General features: G+C 40.0%; 1 protein-coding gene across 2 annotated transcripts in view; it reads right to left on the reverse strand.

Moving 5' to 3' along the window:
- brp (ELKS/RAB6-interacting/CAST family member bruchpilot) overlaps nt 1-12,330 on the reverse strand; it is a 515,057-nt gene that overhangs the window by 56,547 nt on the left and 446,180 nt on the right. For both annotated transcript variants that reach the window (XM_080267644.1, XM_080267645.1), the window contains exons 16-17: nt 3,866-4,095; nt 2,382-2,583 (exon numbers count right to left, since the gene is read on the reverse strand). In XM_080267644.1, coding sequence (XP_080123770.1) covers nt 2,382-2,583; nt 3,866-4,095 — 432 coding nt within the window. The remainder of the gene's footprint in view (nt 1-2,381; nt 2,584-3,865; nt 4,096-12,330) is intronic.

The following is a 12,330-nucleotide window of genomic DNA, read 5'->3' on the forward strand; positions in this document are numbered from 1 at the left end:
TACTGACAATCATTTATTATCACACTATATACAAGGCAGAAAGTTAGTCTCTATACCACACATGACAAGGTTTTGGATGAGAGCAAAACATCTAACTTATATGGCAAAAACATATACAGTAATAGTTCAGAGAAGGCAACAGTGATCAGATTTCCTTAACTATCAATAATGAGAAACACAGCTAAAAGAAAATGAGTTCATAATAAGCCTACCTACAAGACACAAGACTAAACATCCAAGCAAACAAACTGCATATTTATTTCAGTGCAGTGGTACAATGAAAAATGTCCACTATAGAAATCTTATTGCAGCATGTACTTATGACAAAGAGTGTGGATTCACTAGACTTAATAATGATGTACCTGACTGTTGTGAAGTAAAAAAACTTATCTCCCCCCCCATATGTTCTGAGTGCAACCAAGGAAATGCAGCTATGCCATCACTGTGAAAGGACTACTGTAACACTGCCTTAAATTTTAGAAATGATAAATCTTCATTACGCTTGACTACTACTGAGAAAATTGTTTAAAAATTTTGCAGGATTATGACTGAAAAGCACCCAGTAGGTGTTGCAGGTGCAGAAACTGAGTCCTACTCCAAACTCAGCCAGCACTGCCACCAGCCACATGTAGGTCATGAATTTTAAAGTCCTAAAGCTCCCAAATCCCATAAACAATAAAATATGGAGGAAGAGAAGGCTGGAACAATTCCTCAGATGAAATGAAAGAAAACTGAGTTTCTGACTTTGCATTACTATTACCATTATTATTATTATTATTATTATTATAATTATTAATTTTCATTTTTTTTTACTATGTTTGGCATTTAAGAATCCTGCCAAAAGAGAGAAAAAGACTCCCTCAACATGCCTTTTGTGTTCTTGCCAAACTCAGCCTGGGGGTACTTGGGTACTGGGAGGGACATTTCCTTGTAGTGCTGCCTACTCAGGTCAGTGGATATGAAGAATGCAAGGATGGTATTAAAAAAGCTCTTTCCTCCACATGCCCTCATCCAGCCTTAGCAAAGGTGGCAAAGGAAGGTGGGTGAAATAAAGAGTTGACAGCTCTACTTAGAAGGATCAATAACAGAGCTGGGACTAAATTGGATTACCGAAGTGAAACATCCCAGAACTAGCCTTGAAGACAAGAAATGGATCAGAACCCAAACAAAAGGCTACTTCAATATTTCAAGGAATGTTCACGTATCTGTCTCCCTATTCTTAGGCTAGAACATAAATGAAGTTCAATGGTATCAGAATATCAAATTGTATTACCAAAACCAGCTTTAAGGAAACTTGCCTACGTGACCTATAAAACCAGAACTGTAACAGAATCAAACCAGATTTTCACTCTTGTGTCCTAGCTTTAATCATTACAATTAGACTGTGGTGAACTCAAGGTTTTACGATGTTTGCCACAGCTAAACATATAGCTAAACACAGGAACTGGTATGTATTCAGGATGAATTTTGAATGAATATACTGTATCTCATTCTCTCAGTGGATATCTGGTTGCAGTATGAGAGAGTGGCAGGCCTTACAAGGATGAGGAATGAGAAGGTCTCTGAGGTAACAAGTGAGTGGCCCATGACTCTGCAAACCTGACAAGACCCACTGTTCCCCACGCCTGAAGGGTTTGGCTAAATGGAGGAACAAGGACAAGTCAACAGAAGGGCCATGAAGGTGAGCAGTGGCCCTACCAGGCACTGTGAGTGGATGAAGACACAGCCTGGCACATCAGCAAACTATCACTGCTGAAATTTTGGCTATAAGACTGACCTGATAAACATAAAAGCAGGCATACACAAAGTAAGAGCACTGGATGAATCACATGGATGGCACAAAGAAAAATCTTGATGCAAAATGGATCAGGTTCAGTCTCAGTGGCCATTAAAAAAAAAAAAAAAAAAAAAAAAAAAAAAAGATGTCTGCACAAAGCAGGTGGTAGTATCAGTCTTGTTTGGGCCATGACACAGACTGGATGCCGCCCAATCTATTCATCAGTAATACAAATATGGGTACCCTTACTGACCATTATGGTTCTTTTTGGAGGCACATGATTATGCAGCTGCATTTCCCTGTGTTATGAACATAACTGAAGAGAAAGAATGAAATAATTATACCCAGTATAGTGTTATGGCAACATCTCTGAATATAAATTTGAAGACAGTAAGATGCATCTACACCTGCTTCATATAAGTGAATACTGAATCCTTCCTCCTATAAAGTAAAATTACTGAGATCTAAATTAGGCAATCACCAATCAGTTACTCCTAACACTACTAGGAAAAGAACAATGTTTCATTGTATTCCTATATGATCAATACTAAGACATAGCACAGTGGCCAAAGAGTGCTGGTGCATGACATAATATTTAACCCACCTGTGCTACATTTTTAGCTTGTTCAAATGTGGCCTTAGCAGCCTCTGATGCTGCTGTGGCTTTTTCTGCTGCTTGTGCTGCCATTTGGCCAGCCGAGGCCGTGCCAAGACCTGCAGGGATGCCATCCATCTTGGCTGGTGTGCTGGGGGTGGATGCAACAGTTGGCTTTTTGGCAGCTGGAGCTCCTCCTGCTTTGAGAACTCTGTAATACATCCAAGTACACATATAACATTACAAAGAGTATGGCTGGTTTTCCTACACAAACAGACAAATATGAACTTACCACAGCATGCTGTGCTTAAATCAACCATCTGAAGAGAAATGCTGCATAAATGAAATGTAAATTCCTATACTATTCTACTGTCACTCAAAACTTATCAGTTGTCTCAGGTTACATCTGGAGAGCTCAAATATGACAGCCATAAAAGATCAATATGTAAATATATCAATAATATACAGATATTACGGTACGTAACTCCATCTACCCCTTCCTTTCCAAATTCTTTCACAATTAAACATACCACAAAATTATCATCATTATTTAAACAGAAAATAATAGCTGTAGTTACATTTGTTGTTTCTCTCCCTCTCCCTTATTCTCTGTATACTTCTTCTACCACACTGTTAACCTTCCATCATCTGGCTGGTGCCACATTATTATCATTATTTTTTTTCTCTCTCTCTCTGGTGCCACTTCATAATATCTTTTGTCTGTCTGTTTCTCAAAGTTATCAGTCAAAAACGTGTTTTTACTGTTATCTTAAGCTGCATTTTAAAAAAGATCTTCACAGCATAATGTGCTCTTCTGTACACAGTTCATACAGCTGTGTCTAACCCCTTCAGCTTGAAGATGTATTTTGCATTAATTCTGGTTAACATTATATGACTTCATTCAGCTTAGTACATACTCCTTATGCTGAATGTATTAGCAATAATCTCCATTAACTCCTCAAGCCTCTGTATTCAATATAGGTAAACATCAGATAATTTCATTCAGCTTAGGATATACTGCTCAGACTGAAGAGGCTGAACACTCTTCACTTTCTTTATTACCTAATGGGCACATGTACTGAAGGTGCTGCCATCTGGTGGCACTCTTCTGAATCTCATGGAGTTTTTCCCATTACTTAGAGTATAATACCAATATATTGGTATCTATCACCCCATGACCCACATTTTGCTCCTCTCAGCAAGATTCAAATGAATGCCACCAGATGGTAGCACCTTCGGTACATGCACCCATTTCCACTCTCATTTTTAGTTTTCTCTCTGATTGTCCTAAACTCTCTTGCTATCGATGATTTCAATAATTCCTTGTAAACTTCATTAAACTTTTTTCTATCACCACCAACCTTTAGTAAACTCTGATATCCATTAATCTGATGATGTGCCTGTTTGGACAAAAAAAAAGAAAAAAAAAAAAAAAAGAAAGAAAGAAAAAAAAAAGTAACTGTAATTGAACTTTTTTAAAGTTGCAAACTTACTCCTGAAGTTCCTTAATGGTCTTGTCTTTGGTAAACTGTTCTTCCTGGCCCATCTGAATGACCTGTAATAGTCTTTCAATTTCTCCCTGTGATGCCTTGGCATCAGCCTCAGCCTTTTCTCTTAGTTTTTGTAAGGTGTCCATTTCCTTCTCCCTTTCACCCAGCGCTCTTCTCATCTCAGCCAGCTGCTGGGTGGCTTCTGAAGGTGCTGCACCATCCATTGCTTGACTCTGTTAAAATGTAATTTTCAAGCTATAAATGAGTTACTTGAGCTTTCTGACAAAGAGAACCAAGCATACTTTGGCAGTAAAACGTTAATCTAAAAAGGATTTGCACTGGAAATATAAAGACCTTCAATTCTTTCACGCTGACAAGTGATGCAACAATTAGTTCCCCAAATAAATGTTCAGTACAATACCTTACAGACAGTGTATGACTTTCATACCAAATTAAGAAAAACAAAAATCAGGTTCTCATGACTATGACTTCAAAGAGTAAAACAAGTCAAAATCGAATAAATTTCTTTTTTCACCAGTGTTGTGATGAGGAGGGGTAGTTTGGGTGCAGAAGGTGAGAAATGTAAAATGCTGGGGATAAAGCTGTGAGAGACAGACTGGAAAAGACCTGGGACTAGGTGAACCACCATTTCTGTAGGTAACCATGGCTGATGCATGCAGTCATGTTGGAGCCTTTATAAATGATATGAAACGATTCAAGCATTCTCTCTCAACCACTGACTGCTTGCAACTGGCATATAGTGTCATACCTCTACCTAAATAGTTCTTGCATATCCTATAAACATATCCTAGAAACATCATTCTAGCCAATTTTCCCACATTAACATGGAATGGAGACATCCAGAGCATGAATCTCTGATCTAACTGATGGTATAAATCTCAGGAAAATGGCAGCCTCAGTTACATTCTTTCCCTGCCACAGGATATATGTGGTAGCTTATCCCTCTTCCACCTATCTTATTCCAATCAATCCTCTCTCATTCTCTTTTAGCACCTCAGCATAAATATTTAATTCAAAAGTCTGATCACTTTTCCAACTTCTTTCCCAACCACATCCTTCCTTTCTTCTACAAGCCTTTCCTTTGCACACTTATTCACCAACACATAATCCATCAGAACTCAGTCCCCATTCACTATGACATGTGAAGTTCTGTGGCACATAGGACTACTGCTGGCCCTAAGGAATGGACTGTCAAGCCTATACACAGAATCAGACATCTTCTTGATCATCATCACTATCATCATCCTGACCTATTCTCCACCAAAGAACTGGGTGAGAAATTACAAGGAAAATCACAAAACAGGGAGAATTATCAATACCATGGCCAGAGAATGGGAATGACACTCATTCACTCAATATTCAAGCCGTCAGAATCCTGTTTCCACCTCACTCGTGTAGCACCTCACAAACATAAGAATTTGCATGTATTACATGAACAGTATTTTGGTATTTTTCACTATGGATACACTTCACATGCACCCGTCAAACTGGGTAAAGCAAATGACCGTCAAGTTGGAAATGGAGTGCCAAACCCATGTCATGTATTCCACCATATATACACAGTTCAATTCAATCATCTTTATTCTATGTCAGTTGTCTTGCTTAATCATCTTTCATATGTTACTTCCTTACACAATCACTTGCCATATTCATCCACTCTCTTCTTGACTTACCATGTCTCAGCTTATCTTTCATCTTCAAACTCACTCACAGAGTTAGACGGATAGATGTACACACGCATGCAAACATGCATCCTGAAATCCTGAAAGATAGATGGATAAAATATCTGGAAGAGATTAATATTTTGGCAGAAAGTCAGTTTGGATTCAGAAGTGGAAGGTCATGTGTTTCCAACTGGTTGAGCTTTTACTCAAGAGCAATTGACATGCTACAGGAGAGAGATGGTTGGGTGGATTGTGTGTACTGTATTTAGATTTGGAGAAGACCTCTGACAAGGTACCCTATAAGAGACTAATGTGGAAACTAGAGCATATAGGAAGACTGAAGGGAAACCTCCTGGAATGGATGACAGACTTTTGAGAGACAGACAAATGAGGACAGTAATAAAGAACAGAATGTCTGGATGGAGGGAAGTAACAAGTGGAGTCCCACAGGGCTCAGTGTTGGCGCCAGTAATGTTCCTGATTTACGTAAATGATACGGTAGATGGAGTGAACAGTTATGCAAGTCTGTTGCTGATGATGCAAGATCTTCAGGGAGGTGAAGGTTGAGGAGGACTGTAAAATGCTGTGGGAGGATCTGGATTGGATATGTGATTGGAGCCGGATGTGGGAAATGAAATTCAATGCAAAGAATTGTAAAATATTGGAAATGGGTAAAAGTACCAAGAGGTCATAACTGAATTATTTGATGGGTAATGAACCAATCACAAAAGCGAGAGAAGAGACAGATATGGAAGTGCTGGTCCAGCATAGTTTGTCACCTGAAAAAAATATTAACAAGACAGTTAGGGACACATATAATCTCTTGACTAACATAAGAGTAGCATATCATTCCATGGATAAGGAGATGATGAAAAAATTAATAGTGGCCATGATCCATCCCAGGTTAGAATATGCAGCAGTAGTGTGGTCCCCACACAAAAAGAAAGATATAAACAAGATTGAGAGAATACAAAGAATAGCAACCAAGATGGTCCCCAGTATGGCAGATGTCATACAGAGAGAGGCTGGAAAACCTGGATTTGCCTTCCTTAGAGGAAAGGAGAGAGAGAGAGAGAGAGAGAGAGAGAGAGAGGCGACAGGACTGAACTGTTCAGGGCCATGATGGGAGCAGATAAAATTGACAGAGAAGATCTGTTTGTATGGGATAAAAGAGTAACATGAGGACACGGAATGAAACTGAAGAAGCCAAGCTGCTTAAAGAATATCATGAAATATAGTTTTCCTTATAGATGCATAAACCTGTGGAATAGCCTGGACAAAGAGACTGTCCAGTCTAAAAGCTTAAACAAGTTTAACCCGCCGCGTCCCATTGACGTATATCTATGTCCACACATTTTGTCACTGTCAGTCCCGTTGACATACCGTATATAAACGCTCATCAATTGCAAGGTCCCTAATTTGCACAATTTTCAATTTTTGTGGATGATTTTTGGTACGTATACACAGGACACCTTCCTCCACAAGATGCCAGGCAGGGACAATGCCTTACCCCGCATGACCTCCCCCCCCCCCGGCATGCCATTGTCTCGGTAATTCACCTGTTACCAGTGACCTGGCCAGTAAAGACATGTCGTGCCACGGTATGAAATTCAGGGCCAGAGTGATTTCCCAATCGATGACAATGTGGAGGACAATGTTTACGTAGCATCAGAGGAAAAAACAGTCACAAATGATGATCAGGTAATGTCGTCAAAAAAGGTCAGGTATGTTCATGTGTTTGGTGAGTGAAACAATGCTTATATTGCCTATATTACTGTGTGAAAACCAATATACTCTCGTACTACATATAAATTCGTACCAAATAAATAAATAAATACCATTTATGAGTGGTGTGGAATAGTTATCCTCCCACAGAACTCGTTTTATTTGGGACCAGCCTGATAGAAAACCCAGCAAGGTAAGGGGTACTGCTACCTGTATCGAGTATTTTAAACCTTAGGTGAGCAATTTCTCTATGAATTTTCGATGTTTCTCACCAAAAGCAGAGGTTTGAGCGAAATTTTTTTTTTCCAAAATTGGTCGGGATTGGGGGGAGTCAGTGGTGGAAAATCAGTTGGGATGGGGCGGGTTAATGCAACATTTGACTTATTGAGAAACAGAAACGGGACCCCACGAGTGTAGCTCATTTCCTGTATATCTATCTATCTATCTATCTATAGCCCGACGCCCTAATTCCGCAAAGGGTGGCTGCAGACAAAACGCCTCCAAATCGCTCTGTCACCCACCATTTGACTACCCTCCCCCCAACTCACCCCCCCCTCCCTCATATACCTCTCAACTCCATCCCTCCACCTCATCCTCGGTCTACCTCTCCCTCTCCCTCCCTCCACCTCACCTACATACACCCTCTTAGTCAGTCTTTCATTCTCCATTCTCTTCACATGTCCAAACCACCTCAGTGTATTTCTCCTAATCTTCTCAACCACATCCACATCCACCCCACAGCGTTCCTTCACTTCTTCATTCGTCAACCTGTCCCTCCACGTCACTCCACATGCTCCTCTCAAGTAACTCATTTCCACTGCTCTCACTCTTGACTTGTTCCCCTCTTGCAAGGTCCACGCCTCGCTTCCATACGTCAGAGTAGAGATCACAATACTATCATGCAGTGACTTCTTAACTTCCATACTCACCTCCCTATTTCTCATCACTGCTTTCAGTGTACCAACAACCTTCCTTCCCTGCTGTACCCTTTCACGCACTTCATCCCCCAAAGTTCCATCCTTACTCATCACACTACCCAAGTACTTGAATGCACTCACATTCTCCATATCCTCACCATCCAACCTCACTGCACACTCTGTGACTTCATTCCTCTCAAACACCATAACTTTACTTTTGTTTACATTAACTTTCAGATTCCTCTTCTTACACACTGTCCCAAATTCATTCACCAAACCTTGCAACTCCCATTCATCTTCACTCAACAATACTGTATCATCAGCAAACAGCAACACCGGAAGCTTCCAAATCTTACCCTCATTCTTTAGAGCCACCCCCACATCCACTGCTCTACCCCGCACCTCCTTTACAACCCCATCCATGTATATATTAAACAGCCATGGAGATATCACACAACCCTGTTTCAGTCCCACATTGAGATCAAAGAACTCACTCAGCTCACCATCCACTCGCACCGTAACCCTAGCTCCCTCGTACATACTCTTCACAGCACTCAATAATTTCCCCTCCACTCCATATATTCTTAATACCTTCCACATACCTTGCCTATCTATTCTGTCATAAGCTTTCTCCAAGTCCATGAAGGCAGCATACACTTTCCTTCTCTTCTCTAGATACTTCTCCACTAAACATCTTAGAACAAATATCTGATCTACAAACCCTTTTCCCTTCCTAAATCCCCCTTGTTCTTCTCCAACTAGCTCCTCTGTCATATGCCTAACCCTATCAATGAGTATTCTACCATATATTTTACCAGTCACACTAAGTAGGCAAATACCCCTATGGTTACCACATACTTCTCTCTCTCCTTTTCCTTTGTATAAAGGAACAATTATACCTGATTTCCAGTCCTCTGGAACCTTTCCCTCTTCCCAAGCCAATCTACACAACTTCCATATCCACTCCACAACAATCTCACCCCCATACCTAAGCATTTCACCACACACTCCATCAATTCCTGGGGCCTTTCCCAACTTAATATTCTTCATCGCTTCCACTACTTTCACCCTACTGATCTCTTCCTCCCTCCTCTCATCTCTTCTTCTCCCAGCCATTCCCCAACCGCTTATACTCGCACTGCTCTCACTCTCCACATTCAACAAATCCTCAAAGTGCTCCTTCCATCTCCACAGTTTCTCTCTCTTCTCCACCAACAATCTATTATTCCTATCTTTCACTCCCCTACTATTTCCCCTTTCACACTGTATATCACAATTAGGTAAATACATGTGCACATGCATGCAAATATGCACACGTTTGTTCATGCAAACACATACATACATGCCGGCATGCACATGCATATACATATGCCCACACATATACAAGGTCTGTTCAGAAAGCATCCAACCTTAGGCTCTAAAGAAAGTAAATAACCAACATGTTGAGCTAGGACACTAATCCCTCTCAAAGTAGGCCCCTTCTGACATGACACATGTAGCCCAACATTTCTTCCACTGCCTGAAACATTTTTCTGAGTTAGTTTTTGGTATCTCCTGCAGGTGCCTTGTCGTGTTCACAATCTCTTCTCTTGGATGAATGTTGCTCAAGACATGTTGGAGTGTGCAAATTGCGATCTAGACTTTCTGAAGACTGTTATCACTGGGGATGAGACTTGGATGTATGGGTACGACCCAGAAACCAAAGCACAGTCGTCACAGTGGACGCATGCAGGGTTGCCTCGGCCAAAAAAAAAACACAACACAGAAAGGTGAAACGCACTCGCATGTTGACAGTTTTTTTTTTGACTACTGTGGTGCTGCGCATCATGAATACACACCAGAAGGTCAGACTGTCAACAAATATTACTACCTTGACATCATTCATCATCTTCATGACGCAATTTACTGGAAGCATCCAGACCTCTGGAAAGCAGCAAGTTGGAAGCTGCACCATGACAACACCCATGCCCATTCTTCTCAACTGACTCAGGAATTTTTGGCCAAGCACAATATCCTGCAGGTCTGGCAGGCTCCCTACTCACCAGACATGGCTCCATGCAACTTTTGGTTATTCCCCAAGCTCAAAACTCTGCTGATGGGTTCCTGATTTGAGATAAAAGATCATGATGAATGCGATGAAGCAACTGCATGGAATACCGAAAACTGTCCTTGAAAAATGTTTCAGGAAGTGGAAAGAATGCTAGGCTACATGTGTCAAGTCAGAAGGGGTCTACTTTGAGAGGGATTAGTGTCTTAGTTCAACAAGTTAGCTATTTTTTTTTTTTTTTTTTTGCCTAAGGTTGGATATTTTCTGAACAGACCTCGTACACATATGAACATGCATGCATGCACACACACACACACACACACACACACACACACACACACACACACACACACACACACACACACACACTCATCGAGAACTGACTTATCAAGAAACAAAGATGGGACCCCATGGGCGCAGCTCATTTCCTGTATATAACAATTGTGTAAATACACACACACACACAATACAGAATGTAAAAAATCTAAAGAAAGAAGAGATTTGTTGTGGAATAGATACAGAAGACACAATAGTGAAAGGGCATATAATAATTACAAACAGGCAAGAAACGACTATACAAGAATAAGGAGGGAAGCCCAAAAACAGTTTGAGGAGGATATAATAAATAAAAGTAGTGATCAACCAAAGCTGTTTTACAGCTATATCAGAAGCAAAACCAAAGTAAAAGATATAATACAATCCATCACGGACGAGGGAATCACTTATACACAAGAGAAAGATATTTGTGAAGCACTAAATAAGAATTTCCAATTAGTTTTTACAGAAGAAAAAAATTTTGAGAGAGACTATGTGGAACACGCATGTCCACACATACTACCAGATATACAAATAGCAGAAAAAGTAATACAAGAGGAGTTAAGTAGATTAGACAGAGGAAAAGCAAGTGGTCCTGATGAAATTTCATGTTGGGTGTTACGAGAATGTGCAAATGAGTTAAGTAAACCATTATTTTTAATTTTCAAGAAATCTTTGAGTCAAGGGAAACTACCTGATATTTGGAAAAAAGCAAATATAGTCCCCTTATTCAAGAAAGGAAATAGACAAAATCCTCTCAACTACCGACCAGTATCACTGACTAGTGTTGTAAGCAAGGTATTAGAAAAACTTATAAGAAAAGCTTGGGTAAATCATCTAGAAAAACACAGTATGATAACAGAAAGACAGTTTGGTTTCAGAAAAGGAAAATCATGTGTTACTAATCTGTTGAGCTACTATGACAGAGTAACAAACACAATACAGGAAAGGGAAGGATGGGTGGACAGTATCTATTTAGATTTCAAGAAAGCTTTTGACACAGTACCACACCAAAGACTTTTATGGAAGCTGTACCATCAAGGAGGAATTCGAGGCAAACTGTTTTGTTGGATGCAAGACTTTCTCATAAAAAGAGAAATGAGGACAGTACTAAGAGGAAACTACTCATCATGGAAAGAAGTGACTAGTGGAGTACCACAGGGTTCGGTGCTGGCATCAATCATGTTTTTAGTGTACATAAATGATATAAACAGTAACACTGGAAATGAGAGCTATCTGAATATGTTTGCAGATGATGCAAAAATACAAAGGAGAATTACTAGCACAGACTCTTGTAGGGAGCTACAAGAAGAATTAAATAAACTTCATGAATGGAGTAGTACATGGCAAATGGAATTCAATGTGGACAAGTGTCATGTAATCAAGTTTGGTAAAAGTGGAAAAAGACCTGATTGGGATTATAAGTTAGGAAATAAAACCCTATACACATCAGAAAGAGAGAAAGACCTAGGTGTGATTATCAATAACAGACTATCTCCGGCTGACCACATCAGCGAGAAGGTACGGAACATGTATACACTGCTTGCAAATATGAGAATAGCATTCACATACATAAATGAAGACATGCTAAAAAGGATAATAACATCATTCATTAGACCAACCCTGGAATATGCATCAGTAGTCTGGAGTCCTCATCTCAAAAAGCATATAGACAAGATTGAAAAAGTTCAAAGGGCCGCCACAAGATGGATACCAAGCTTAAGGGACCTAAGCTATGAAGAAAGACTAAATAAACTGAATCTACCAACACTACAGGAG

Source organism: Coenobita brevimanus, chromosome 24 (assembly GCF_032717465.1).
Source record: "Coenobita brevimanus isolate Jiangsu-jjx chromosome 24, ASM3271746v2, whole genome shotgun sequence".
Lineage (NCBI taxonomy): Eukaryota > Metazoa > Arthropoda > Malacostraca > Decapoda > Coenobitidae > Coenobita > Coenobita brevimanus.